This window comes from Atractosteus spatula (genome assembly GCF_055471065.1).
Source record: "Atractosteus spatula isolate fAtrSpa1 chromosome 17 unlocalized genomic scaffold, fAtrSpa1.hap1 SUPER_17_unloc_6, whole genome shotgun sequence".
Taxonomy (NCBI): Eukaryota; Metazoa; Chordata; class Actinopteri; order Semionotiformes; family Lepisosteidae; genus Atractosteus; species Atractosteus spatula.
This window is the reverse complement of record NW_028296638.1, coordinates 74444-88391: the sequence shown is the minus strand read 5'-3', so window position 1 is coordinate 88391 and position 13948 is coordinate 74444. Positions and strand designations below refer to the sequence as shown.

General features: G+C 61.9%; 1 protein-coding gene across 1 annotated transcript; it reads left to right on the top strand.

The window, feature by feature from the left end:
• LOC148810786 (neutral alpha-glucosidase AB-like) lies at nt 1–5315 on the top strand. Its single transcript, XM_088908926.1, has 5 exons — nt 1–103; nt 3644–3754; nt 3923–4031; nt 4233–4360; nt 4631–5315. The coding sequence occupies exons 1-5, from the start codon at nt 84–86 to the stop codon at nt 4779–4781; spliced, it is 519 nt and encodes a 172-aa protein (XP_088765052.1). The 5' UTR covers nt 1–83; the 3' UTR covers nt 4782–5315.
• Nucleotides 5316–13948: the final 8633 nt, after the last annotated feature.

Genomic DNA, 13948 nt, shown 5'->3' with positions numbered 1-13948 from the left:
AATCAGGGGAGGCTGACGTAACCTCGCGAGAAGCCGGAATACAGAAAAGGAATCGGGAGAGCAAAGCTCAGGTTTGAATCAAGATGGCGACTTACTCTATGAGGTACGGTGTAGCGGCGCCGGCGGCTCGTTTACCTGCCTCCTGTGCTGGATTAGACGAGGCTGCGGCGGCTGGGGGTCTGTCCGACCACGGAGTGTGCAGGGAAGCTGGCGGTGCTGCTCTCTGTCCTCCAAGGTCTGCGGGTTCCCCGAGCCGGCGGTGCCGGGTGGAGGGGCTCCTGGGCGCCGGGTCTGGGGGGATGGAGGAGGCGGTTAGGCCGCAGATCAGGGGTTTAGTTTCGCTGGCCCGGCCAGTGTTATGCGACGCCAGCCGGCGAGGGGGAGGTCGGGTTGGGCCTGGTTGCATCACGCAGCCCGGGGTCTCGGCGGGCTTCCCGGCTCTGAAAATAATAATTGCTTACACTTCTATAGCGCTTTTCTGGACACTCCACTTAAAGCACTTTACAGGTAATAGGGACTCCCCTCCACCACCCCCAATGTGCAGCCCCACCTGGATGATACCGGACCATTCGGGCCCGGACTACCAGACTCGGAGACAGTTTTTACCCCCGCACTATCGAACTATTAAACTCCCAGCCTCTCTCACTCTCACCTATGATCTGAACCTCACAGTACCTTCTTTCTTACCAAAAACTTAAACACACATTGAAAATCTACCTCTACCATACATGTCAAAAGCTCACTCCCCATAATTTCATTCCGTTAATGCATGTTCTTGCACATAACCTGTTACCTTTGTTGTTTTGCACACTGCCTGTTGTCCCTGTCTTTCTTATGTTAAACAATTGAATTGTTTTTTTGTACTACTTATTGTCCGAGAGCTAGCTAAATAGCATTTTGTTATACCATATACAGTGGTGTGAAAAAGTGTTTGCCCCCTTCCTGATTTCTTATTTTTTTGCATGTTTGTCACACTGAAATGTTTCAGATCATCAAACAAATTGAAATATTAGACAAAGAGAACACAAGTAAACACAAAATGCAGTTTTTACATGAAGGTTTTTATTATTAAGGGAAAAAAAATCCAAACCTACATGGCCCTGTGTGAAAAAGTGATTGCCCCCCCTGTTAAAACATAAATCAACTGTGGTTTATCACCTCTTTGGAAAGCTGAGTTCAATTTCTCTAGCCACACCCAGGCCTGATTACTGCCACACCTGTTCTCAATCAAGAAATCACTTAAATAGGACCTGCCTGACAAAGTGAAGTAGACCAAAAGATCCTCAAAAGCTAGACATCATGCTGCGATCCAAACAAATTCAGGAACAAATGAGAAACAGTAATTGAGATTTATCAGTCTGGAAAAGGTTATAAAGCCATTTCTAAAGCTTTGGGACTCCAGTGAACCACAGTGAGAGCCATTATCCACAAATGGCGAAAACATGGAACAGTGGTGAACCTTCCCAGGAGTGGCCGGCCGACCAAAATTACCCCAAGAGCGCAGCGACGACTCATCCAAGAGGTCACAAAAAACCCCACAACAACATCCAAAGAACTGCAGGCTTCACTTGCCTCAGTTAAGGTCAGTGTTCACGACTCCACCATAAGAAAGAGACTGGGCAAAAATGGCCTGCATGGCAGAGTTCCAAGACGAAAACCACTGCTGAGCAAAAAGAACATAAAGGCTCGTCTCAGTTTTGCCAGAAAACATCTTGATGATCCCCAAGACTTTTGGGGAAAATACTCTGTGGACTGACGAGACAAAAGTTGAACTTTTTGGAAGGTGTGTGTCCCATTACATCTGGCGTAAAAGTAACACAGCATTTCAGAAAAGGAACATCATACCAACAGTAAAATATGGTGGTGGTAGTGTGATGGTCTGGGGCTGTTTTGCTGATTCAGGACCTGGAAGACTTGCTGTGGTAAATGGAACCATGAATTCTGCTGTCTACCAAAAAATCCTGAAGGAGAATGTCCGGCCATCTGTTCGTGACCTCAAGCTGAAGCGCACTTGGGTTCTGCAGCAGGACAATGATCCAAAACACACCAGCAAGTCCACCTCTGAATGGCTTAAGAAAAACAAAATGAAGACTTTGGAGTGCCCTAGTCAAAGTCCTGACCTGAATCCGATTGAGATGTTGTGGCATGACCTTAAAAAAGCGGTTAAGGCTCGAAAACCCTCCAATGTGGCTGAATTACAACAATTCTGCAAAGATGAGTGGGCCAAAATTCCTCCACAGCGCTGTAAAAGACTCATTGCCAGTTATCGCGAACGCTTGATTGCAGTTGTTGCTGTTAAGGGTGGCCCAACCAGTTATTAGGTTTAGGGGGCAATCACTTTTTCACACAGGGCCATGTAGGTTTGGATTTTTTTTTCCCTTAATAATAAAAACCTTCATTTAAAAACTGCATTTTGTGTTTACTTGTGTTCTCTTTGTCTAATATTTCAATTTGTTAGATGATCTGAAACATTTCAGTGTGACAAACATGCAAAAAAATAAGAAATCGGGAAGGGGGAAAACACTTTTTCACACCACTGTACCTGTATATGAGTATAATGACAAACTTGAACTTGACGATGCGACATCAGCCACCGTGCACCAGAACGCTCACCACACATCAGCTGTGGTGTCAGGACCAAGTCAGGACCTCGGTTTTACGTCTCAGCCGAAGAACGGTGCCTGTTTACAGTATAGTGTTCCCATCGCTAGTGGGGGATTAGGACCCACGTGGACCACAGGGTGAGCGCCCCCTGCTGGCCCCACTAACACCATTTCCAGCAGCAACCTTAGTTTTTCCCAGGAGGTCTCCCATCCTGGTACTGACCAGGCTCACACCTGCTGAGCTTCAGTGGGCTGCCAGCTGTGAATTGCAGGGTGATATGGCTGCTGAAAATAAGCGCACAGCACAGCACCCGTCTCCCGGGGACACGCAGGGCCGAGCCTCCAGCTGCGCTGTGCTTTAATCCCAGATGTGGTGCCTCCGGGGGAAAGGATTATATAATAGAGACAAAAGTACTCACACTACACTCTCTTCTTTAATTTTCGTGGAGTTTTTCTCCATTTCTCCAGTTCCTCCGTCTTCCAAGCCAGTCCACAATCCGTTCTCTCAATCCTTATTCAGTCCGAGTTCCAAAGTCCGTAAGGTTCCACAAATCCGCGCCATATCCAAATCACAAACCGTAAACTGTAATCCTTTATTTCTTCCATAAATCCATTATGCTTAAATCTGTACCAACACCAACCAAATTCACCTACTGGCTTCTGCACTGGTTCACTGTTTCCAGGGCATATATATTTTGTTTCCTGATGAGACACACCTGTGTCTTGTTGTTTTTCGGACTGAGCCCTTTCCATCTGCGGGTCAGCTGGTTTCTCTTAGCGGCCATCTTGGTCAGGTCTACGTCGAGTAGATACCTGTCCTGGATGACCCTTCCCCTGGTCATCTTACATAGATTAAAATATGGAGCAATCTCCTCTCTGTGTTTCTGCATTCGCCCGTCAGTTCAAGGTGCTTTATTAGCATGACCGATGGGTCCAATCAGTGTTGCCTCTGGGACTGTGGGGTCAGTCCCCTGTCTCTCTCTCTCTGTGTGGCTCTGGGACCGTGTGGTCAGTCCCCTGTCTCTCTCCCTTTATTGCAGGATACTGCGTTTCTGTCTGGCAGGACTGACTCTCTCAGCCCTCTGGCTCCAGCTGGTACAGGCTGTGCATCGCACTAACTTCAAGACCTGCAAGCAGAGCTCCTTCTGCAAGTGAGTGTGAACTCGTCCATTCTCCTGCCTCTGCTGAGATCCTCACACCAGTCTGAGCTGGTCAGCAGAAAGAGCCCCAGTGTCGTCTCTGCGACCACCCAGTGAGACTCTCTGGTGTGTGCATGTGCATGTACGTGCGCCTGTGCTCACGCTGTCCCTCTGTCCCAGGTGCCAGTGGGCTGTCCAGCCTGGCCAGTCCCTCTACAGAGCCCTACTGGACACCCAGCAGCTCAGCGATTCCAGACTCTCCCTGCAACTGCTCAACGAGAACAACAAGGTGAGGAGCAGGTCACCCCAGCCAGTGCCGGGGCTGAGCTGGTCAGTGTCAGTGCCGGGGGGGGCAGAGGTCACTGGGCGGGTGACCTGGTCAGTGTCGAGTGGGCAGAGGTCACTGAGGAGGAACTGACCGGTGAGGCAGGTGACCAGGTCAGTGTTGTGGACGGAGGTTGCTGCGGTTGACCCATGCTGTGTCTCCCAGGTGAAGCTGCTGCCGGAACTGTACAGGCTACAGGGCAACATGACCCGGATCAAGATCAACGAGCTGAAGCCACTGAGGCCCCAGATGGAGGTTCCTGATGTTCTGATCTGTGACCCACCTGCTTACCCGTGAGTAAGACCCGCGCAGGCAGGACCCCAGTTCGGATCCTCACGTCCCTTCTTGCATGTGGGACTCGCCAGCACCTCTGACCCGGGACGGCGAGAGGGTGGGGGGGTATCTGTTCTGTTTGGCTGCCCTGCTTTCCCTCCTGTGAAGCCTCTTGTCTGTTGCTGTGGAAACCACCTCCCTGTAGGAAACCACCCGCCCCGTAGGGGGCGCCCCCTTTGTACATAGCGCTCGTTCACACCACTCACCCCCCCCGAATCTCGTTGCTACAGTGACACGAAGAAGGAGGAGGAGGGAGCGGAGACCCAGGACGGCGGAGCACAGGTGGGAGAGAAGGCAAGTATCCCACAATGCACTGGAGCAGCACGTGCTCGATTGTTGTTTAACGAGGCAGTAAACAAAAGCAATATATTTTACGTTTGAGTTTAATTTCTGAGGGATACAGAAAAGCCGAATTAGAAAGCTAGAAGTGATAGAAACATGATCAGCATCCTTTAAACTCGATTGGTCCGGATCCTGCTGGATCCTGGGATTGTGCGTCCCAGGTTCCGGTGCTCTGGGGCTCCTCAGTCAGTGACGCCTCGATAACGCTTGCCCCCCTCCCCCCCCCACGAAGCAGCAGCAGGAGAAGGAGGAGGACCAGTCAGGAATGTGGGAGACCTTCAAGACCCACAGTGACAGTGCCCGCCGCACTCTCGGCCTGTTCTGGCTCAACGTGGCCCAGACCTGTGTGGACATCGTCTCCAACACCGCCGGCAGGAGCCCTGGGGTGGGGGGGTGTGCAGATGGGGCTGTGGGGCTGTGGGGGTGTGTGCGGATGGGGCTGTGGGGGTGTGTGCGGATGGGACTGTGGGGGTGTGTGCGGATGGGGCTGTGGGGGTGTGTGCGGATGGGACTGTGGGGCCCGGCGGGTTCAGGCTCTGGTCTGGATCGGCGAGTCTTAACTCTGGTCTGGCCCGGAGGACTCTGGTTGTGGTCTGGCCTAGTGGGTCTTGGCTGCGGTCCGGCCCGGTGGGTTCGGACTGCGGGCCGGCCCGGCGGGTTCGGACTGCGGTCCGGTCCGGCGGGTTCGGCTCCGGTCCGGCCCGGCGGATTCGGACTGCGGACCGGCCCGGCGGGTTCGGACTGCGGTCAGGCCCGGCGGGTTCGGACTGCGGTCCGGTTCGGCGGGTTCGGACTGCGGTCCGGCCCGGCGGGTTCAGACTGCGGTCTGGCCCGGCGGGTTCGGACTGCGGTCCGGTTCGGTGGGTTCGGTGGGTTCGGACTGCGGTCCGGCCCGGCGGGTTCAGACTGCGGTCTGGCCCGGCGGGTTCGGACTGCGGTCCGGTTCGGTGGGTTCGGACTGCGGTCTGGCCCGGCGGGTTCGGACTGCGGTCCGGCCCAGCGGGTTCAGGCTCCGGTCTGGCCCGGCGGATTCGGACTGCGGACCGGCCCGGCGGGTTCGGACTGCGGTCCGGCCCGGCGGGTTCAGGCTCCGGTCTGGCCCGGCGGGTTCGGACTGCGGTCCGGTTCGGTGGGTTCGGACTGCGGTCCGGCCCGGCGGGTTCAGACTGCGGTCTGGCCCGGCGGGTTCGGACTGCGGTCCGGTTCGGTGGGTTCGGACTGCGGTCCGGCCCGGCGAATTCGGACTGCGGACCGGCCCGGCGGGTTCGGACTGCGGTCCGGCCCGGCGGGTTCAGGCTCCGGTCTGGCCCGGCGAATTCAGACTGCGGACCGGCCCGGCGGGTTCAGACTGCGGTCTGGTCCGGCGGGTTCAGGCTCCGGTCTGGCCCGGCGAATTCGGACTGCGGACCGGCCCGGCGGGTTCAGACTGCGGTCTGGTCCGGCGGGTTCAGGCTCCGGTCTGGCCCGGTGAATTCGGACTGCGGACCGGCCCGGCGGGTTCGGACTGCGGTCCGGCCCGGCGGGTTCGGACTGCGGTCTTTGCCTCAGTGCTGCAATGATGTAGTTGGATTCTCTCTTCCTGATCGATCGTGAAGAAATTCCTTCTGAGCAGCGCCGGGGCCTACTGGGCTCTAGTTCCACAGCAGTCGAGTCCAGGCCGGGTCTTACCAGAATGGGGTGTGTGCGGATGGGGCTGTGGGGGTGTGTGGTGGGTGTGTGGGTGTTGGGCGGTGTGTGGGGCTCCTGGGTGCTGTGGGCGTTGGGCAGTGTGTGGGGGTTCTGGGGAGTGTGTGGGCGATGGGCGGTGTGTGGGGGTTCTGGGGGGTGTGTTGGCGTTGGGCGGTGTGTGGGGGTTCTGGGTGCTGTGAGCGTTGGGCGGTGTGTGGGGGTTCTGGGGGCTGTGGGGTGTGGGCGTTGGGCGGTGTGTGGGGGTTCTGGGGGGTGTGTTGGCGTTGGGCGGTGTGTGGGGATTCTGGGTGCTGTGAGCGTTGGGCGGTGTGTGGGGGTTCTGGGGGCTGTGGGGTGTGGGCGTTGGGTGGTGTGTGGGGGTTCTGGGGGCTGTGGTATGTGTGGGCATTGGGCGGTGTGTGGGGGTCCTGGGGAGTGTGGGCGTTGGGTGGTGTGTGGGGGTTCTGGGGGCTGTGGTATGTGTGGGCGTTGGGTGGTGTGTGAGGGTTCTCGGGGCTGTGGTGTGTGTGGGCATTGGGGCGGTGTGTGGGGGTTCTGGGGGCTGTGGGCGTTGGGCGATGTGTGGGGGTTCTGGGGGCTGTGGTATGTGTGGGCATTGGGCGGTGTGTGGGGGTTCTGGGGAGTGTGGGCGTTGGGTGGTGTGTGGGGGTTCTGGGGGCTGTGGTATGTGTGGGCGTTGGGCGGTGTGTGAGGGTTCTCGGGGCTGTGGTGTGTGTGGGCATTGGGGCGGTGTGTGGGGGTTCTGGGGGCTGTGGGCGTTGGGCGGTGTGTGGGGGTTCTGGGGGCTGTGGGCGTTGGGCGGTGTGTGGTGGTTCTGGGGGCTGTGGGGGTGTTGGGCCTTGTGTGGGGGTTCTGGGGTGTGTGGGCTTTTGCGGTGTGTGGGGGTTCTATGCGATGTGTTAGCGTTGGGCAGTGTGTGGGGGTTCTGGGGGCTGTGGGGTTATGACGCAGTGGTGGCCAGGCCTGGCGAGGTGTGACGCAGTTGTGGCCGGGCACGGTGAGGTGCGCTGGCAGCTGCAGGGAGTGACACAGTTGTGACCGGGCACGGTGAGGTGCGCCGGCAGCTGTGAGGTGTGACGCAGTGGTGGCCGGGCCTGGCGAGGTGTGACGCAGTTGTGGCCGGGCATGGTGAGGTGCGCTGGCAGCTGCAGGGTGTGACGCAGTTGTGGCCGGGCACGGTGAGGTGCGCCGGCAGCTGCAGGGTGTGACGCAGTGGTGGCCGGGCCTGGCGAGGTGTGACGCAGTTGTGGCCGGGCACGGTGAGGTGCGCCGGCAGCTGCAGGGTGTGACGCAGTGGTGGCCGGGCGCGGTGAGGTGCGCCGGCAGCTGCAGGGTGTGACGCAGTTGTGGCCGGGCACGGTGAGGTGCGCTGGCAGCTGCAGGGTGTGACGCAGTTGTGGCCGGGCACGGTGAGGTGCGCCGGCAGCTGCAGGGTGTGACGCAGTGGTGGCTGGGCCTGGCGAGGTGTGACGCAGTTGTGGCCGGGCACGGTGAGGTGCGCCGGCAGCTGCAGGGTGTGACGCAGTTGTGGCCGGGCACGGTGAGGTGCGCCAGCAGCTGCGAGGTGTGACGCTGTGGTGGCCGGGCCTGGCGAGGTGTGACGCAGTGGTGGCCGGGCGCGGTGAGGTGCGCTGGCAGCTGCAGGGTGTGACGCAGTTGTGACCGGGCACGGTGAGGTGCGCCGGCAGCTGCAGGGTGTGACGCAGTGGTGGCCGGGCGCAGTGAGGTGCGCCGGCAGCTGCAGGGTGTGACGCAGTGGTGGCCGGGCCTGGCGAGGTGTGATGCAGTTGTGGCCGGGCACGGTGAGGTGCGCTGGCAGCTGCGGGGTGTGACGCAGTGGTGGCCGGGCCTGGCGAGGTGTGACGCAGTTGTGGCCGGGCACGGTGAGGTGCGCTGGCAGCTGCGGGGTGTGACGCAGTGGTGGCCGGGCCTGGCGAGGTGTGACGCAGTTGTGGCCGGGCACAGTGAGGTGCGCTGGCAGCTGCGGGGTGTGACACAGTGGTGGCCGGGCAGGGCGAGGTGTGCCGGCAGCTGTGTGACGCAGTGGTGGCTGGGCGTGGGAGGTGCGTTGGCTGTGTGGCAGTGAGGGTGTGTGCGGATGGGTTTGAGGGGGCTTGTGGGCTTTGGGGGTGTGTGATGGGTTTGTGGGGGCTGTGGGGTGTGTGGGCATTGGCGGTGTGTGGGGGCTGTGGGGTGTGTGGGGGTTCAGGGGGGTGTGTGGGCATTGGGCGGTGTGTGGGGGTTCTGGGGGGTGTGTGGGCGTTGGGCGGTACGTGGGGGTTCTGGGGGCTGTGGGCGTTGGGCGGTTTGTGGGGGTTCTGGGGGTGTGTGGGCGTTGGGCGGTGTGTGGGGTTTCTGGGGGGTGTGTGGGCGTTGGGCGGTGTGTGGGGGTTCTGGTGGGTGTGTGGGCGTTGGGCGGTGTGTGGGGGTTCTTGGGGGTGTGTGGGCGTTTGGGCGGTGTGTGGGGGTTCTGGTGGGTGTGTGGGCGTTGGGCGGTGTGTGGGGGTTCTGGGGGGTGTGTGGGCGTTGAGCGATGTGTGTGGGTTCGGGGGGGTGTGTCGGAGTTGGGCGGTGTGTGGTGTTGTGTGTGTGGGAGTTGGGGTGTGCGGATGGGGCTCTGGTCTGGCCCGGCCCGGTGGGTCCTGTCTGTGGTCTGGCCTGGTGGGACGGTTTCAGGCTGTGGTTTTTCACGGCTGGTTCGGACTGTGGTCTGGCCCGGCGGGTCTGGGCTCTTGTCTGCCCGGCGGGTCTGGGCTGTGGTCTGCCCGGCGGGTCTGGGCTGTGGTCTGCCCCGGTGGGTTCGGACTGTGGTCTGGCCCGGCGGGTTTGGGCTCCGGTCTGGCCCGGTGGGTGTGGGCTGTGGTCTGGCCCGGCGGGTGTGGGCTGTGGTCTGACCCGGCGGGTCTTGGCTTGGTCTGGCCCGACGGGTGTGGGCTCTGGTCTGGCGCTGTGCAGGGGGCTGGCACCTCTGTCTTTGCCTCAGTGCTGCAATGAAGTGGTTGGATTCTCTCTTCCTGATCGATCGTGAAGAAATTCCTTTACCAGATTCTGAGCAGCGCCGGGGCCTACTGGGCTCCAGTTCCACAGCAGTCAAGCCCGGGCCGGGTCTTACCAGAATGGGGTGTGTGCGGATGGGGCTGTGGGGGTGTGTGGTGGGTGTGTGGGCGTTGGGCGGTGTGTGGGGGCTCTGGGGGCTGTGGGCGTTGGGCAGTGTGTGGGGGTTCTGGGGGATTGTGGGCATTGGGCGGTGTGTCAGGGTTTTGGGGGCTGTGGGGTTTGTGGGTGTTGGGCGTTGTGTGGGGGTTCTCGGGGGTGTGTGGGCGTTTGGGCGGTGTGTGGGGGTTCTGGGGGATGTGGGCGTTGGGCGGTGTGTGGGGGTTCTGGGGGCTGTGGCCGTTGGGCGGTGTGTGGGGGTTCTGGGGGCTGTGGGGTGTGTGGGGGTTCTTGGGGGTGTGTGGGCGTTGGGTGGTGTGTGGGGGTTCTGGGGGGTGTGTGGGGGTTCTCGGGGTTGTGTGGGCGTTGGGCGGTGTGTGGGGGATCTCGGGGGTGTGTGGGCGTTGGGCGGGTATGTGGGGGTTCTGGGTGTTTGTGGGCGTTGGGGGGTGTGTGGGGGTTCTCGGGGGTGTGTGGGCGCTGGGCGGTGTGTGGGGGTTCTGGGGGCTGTGGGGTGTGTGGGGGTTCTTGGGGGTGTGTGGGCGTTGGGTGGTGTGTGGGGGTTCTGGGGGGTGTGTGGGGGTTCTCGGGGTTGTGTGGGCGTTGGGCGGTGTGTGGGGGATCTCGGGGGTGTGTGGGCGTTGGGCGGGTATGTGGGGGTTCTGGGTGTTTGTGGGCGTTGGGGGGTGTGTGGGGGTTCTCGGGGGTGTGTGGGCGCTGGGCGGTGTGTGGGGGTTCTGGGGGGTGTGTGGGCGTTGGGCGGTTTTGTTGACTGTGGGGTTTGTGGGCGTTGGGCGGTGTGTGGGGGTCTTGGGGGCTGTGGGGTTTGTGGGCGTTGGGCGGTGTGTGGGGGTTCTCAGGGGTCTGTGGGCGCTTGGCGGTGTGTGGAGGTTCTCGGGGGTGTGTGGGCGTTGGGCGGTACGTGGGGGTTCTGGGGGCTGTGAGCGTTGGGCGGTTTGTGGGGGTTCTGGGGGTGTGTGGGCGTTGGGCGGTGTGTGGGGGTTCTGGTGGGTGTGTGGGCGTTGGGCGGTGTGTGGGGGTTCTGGGGGGTGTGTGGGCGTTTGGGCGGTATGTGGGGGTTCTGGGGGTGTGTGGGCGTTGGGCGGTATGTGGGGGTTCTGTGGGTTTGTGGGCATTGGGGGGTGTGTGTGGGTTCGGGGGGGTGTGTCGGAGTTGGGCGGTGTGTGGTGTTGTGTGTGTGGGAGTTGGGGTGTGCGGATGGGGCTCTGGTCTGGCCCGGCCCGGCGGGTCCTGTCTGTGGTCTGGCCTGGTGGGACGGTTTCAGGCTGTGGTTTTTCACGGCTGGTTTGGACTGTGGTCTGGCCCGGCGGGTCTGGGCTCTGGTCTGCCCGGCGGGTCTGGGCTGTGGTCTGCCCCGGTGGGTTCGGACTGTGGTCTGGCCCGGCGGGTTTGGGCTCCGGTCTGGCCCGGTGGGTGTGGGCTGTGGTCTGGCTCGGCGGGTGTGGGCTGTGGTCTGACCCGGCGGGTCTTGGCTTGGTCTGGCCCGACGGGTGTGGGCTCTGGTCTGGCGCTGTGCAGGGGGCTGGCACCTCTGTCTTTGCCTCAGTGCTGCAATGATGTGGTTGGATTCTCTCTTCCTGATCGATCGTGAAGAAATTCCTTTACCAGATTCTGAGCAGCGCCGGGGCCTACTGGGCTCCAGTTCCACAGCAGTCAAGCCCGGGCCGGGTCTTACCAGAATGGGGTGTGTGCGGATGGGGCTGTGGGGGTGTGTGGTGGGTGTGTGGGCGTTGGGCGGTGTGTGGGGGCTCTGGGGGCTGTGGGCGTTGGGCAGTGTGTGGGGGTTCTGGGGGATTGTGGGCATTGGGCGGTGTGTCAGGGTTTTGGGGGCTGTGGGGTTTGTGGGTGTTGGGCGTTGTGTGGGGGTTCTCGGGGGTGTGTGGGCGTTTGGGCGGTGTGTGGGGGTTCTGGGGGCTGTGGGCGTTGGGCGGTGTGTGGGGGTTCTGGGGGCTGTGGGGTGTGTGGGGGTTCTTGGGGGTGTGTGGGCGTTGGGCGGTGTGTGGGGGTTCTGGGGGGTGTGTGGGCGTTGGGCGGTGTGTGGGGGTTCTCGGGGTTGTGTGGGCGTTGGGCGGTGTGTGGGGGATCTCGGGGGTGTGTGGGCGTTGGGCGGTATGTGGGGGTTCTGGGGGTGTGTGGGCGTTGGGCGGTATGTGGGGGTTCTGGGGGTTTGTGGGCATTGGGGGGTGTGTGGGGGTTCTGGGGGGTGTGTGGGCATTGGGCGGTTTTGGGGACTGTGGGGTTTGTGGGCGTTGGGCGGTGTGTGGGGGTCTTGGGGGCTGTGGGGTTTGTGGGCGTTGGGCGTTGTGTGGGGGTTCTCGGGGGTCTGTGGGCGCTTGGCGGTGTGTGGGGGTTCTCGGGGGTGTGTGGGCGTTGGGCGGTGTGTGGGGGTTCTGGGGGGTGTGTGGGCGTTGGGCGGTGTGTGGGGGTTTTGGGGGCTGTGGGGTTTGTGGGTGTTGGGCGGTGTGTGGGGGTTCTCGGGGATGTGTGGGATTTGGGCGGTGTGTGGGGGTTCTGGGGGCTGTGGGGTTTGTGGGCGTTGGGCGGTGTATGAGGGTTCTCGGGGGTGTGTGTGCGTTGGGCGGTGTGTGGGGGTTTTGGGGGCTGTGGGGTTTGTGGGCGTTGGGCGGTGTGTGGGGGTTCTCGGGGGTGTGTGGGCGCTGGGCGGTGTGTGGGGGTTCTGGGGGGTGTGTGGGCGTTGGGCGGTTTTGGGGACTGTGGGGTTTGTGGGCGTTGGGCGGTGTGTGGGGGTCCTGGGGGGTGTGCGGGCGTTGGGTGGTGTGTGGGGGTTCTGGGGGGTGTGTGGGCGTTGGGCGGTGTGTGGGGGTTTTGGGGGCTGTGGGGTTTGTGGGCGCTTGGCGGTGTGTGGGGGTTCTCGGGGGTGTGTGGGCGTTGGGCGGTGTGTGGGGGTTCTGGGGGGTGTGTGGGCGTTGGGCGGTGTGTGGGGGTTTTGAGGGCTGTTGGGTTTGTGGGCGTTGGGCGGTGTGTGGGGGTTCTCGGGGGTGTGTGGGCGTTGGGCGGTGTGTGGGGGTTTTGGGGGCTGTGGGGTTTGTGGGCGTTGGGCGGTGTGTGGGGGTTCTCGGGGGTGTGTGGGCGTTGGGCGGTGTGTGGGGGTTCTGGGGGGTGTGTGGGCGTTGGGCGGTGTGTGGGGGTTTTGGGGGCTGTGGGGTTTGTGGGAGCTTGGCGGTGTGTGGGGGTTCTCGGGGATGTGTGGGGGTTGGGTGGTGTGTGGGGGTTTTGGGGGCTGTGGGGTTTGTGGGCGTTGGGTGGTTTGTGGGGGTTTTTGGGGCTGTGGGGTGTGTGGGCGTTGGGCGGTGTGTGGGGGTTCTTGGGGGTGTGTGGGCGTTGGGCGGTGTGTGGGGGTTTTGGGGGCAGTGGGGTGTGGGCGTTGGGCGGTGTGTGGGGGTTTTGTGGGGTGTGTGGGGGTTTTGGGGGCTGTGGGGTGTGTGGGCGTTGGGCGGTGTGTTGGGGTTTTGGGGGCTGTGGGGTTGTATGCGTTGGGCGGTGTGTGGGGGTTTTGGGGGCTGTGGGGTTTGTGGGTGTTGGGCGGTGTGTGGGGTTCTCGGGGTTGTGGGGGTTTTGGGGGGTGTGTGTGGGTTTTGGTTGCTGTGGGGTTTTTGGTCGTTGGGCGGTGTGTGGGGGTTCTGGGGGGTGTGTGGGCATTGGGCGGTGTGTGGGGGTTCTCGGGGGCTGTGGTGTTTGTGGGCGTTGGGCGGTGTGTGGGGGTTTTGGGGGCTGTGGGGTGTGGGCGTTGGGCGGTGTGTGGGGGTTTTGGGGGCTGTGGGGTTTGTGGGCGTTGGGCGGTGTGTGGGGGTTCTCGGGGGTGTGTGGGCGCCGGGCGGTGTGTGGGGGTTCTGGGGGGTGTGTGGGCGTTGGGCGGTGTGTGGGGGTTCTGGGGGGTGTGTGGGCGCTGGGCGGTGTATGGGGGTTCTGGGGGTTGTGTGGGCGTTGGGCGGTGTGTGGGGGTTCTGGGGGGTGTGTGGGCGTTGGGCGATGTGTGGGGGTTTTGGGGGCTGTGGGGTTTGTGGGCGTTGGGCGGTGTGTGGGGGTTCTCGGGGGTGTGTGGGCGTTGGGCGGTGTGTGGGGGTTCTCGGGGGTGTGTGGGCGTTGGGCGGTGTGTGGGGGTTCTTGGGGGTGTGTGGGCGTTGGGCGGTGTGTGGGGGTTCTGGGGGGTGTGTGGGCGTTGGGCGGTGTGTGTGGGTTCGGGGGGGTGTGTGGGCGTTGGGCGGTGTGTGGGGGTTTTGGGGGCTGTGGGGTTTGTGGGCGCTGGGCGGTGTGTGGGGGTTCTCGGGGGTGTGTGGGCGCCGGGCGGTGTGTGGGGGTTCTGGGGGGTGTGTGGGCGTTGG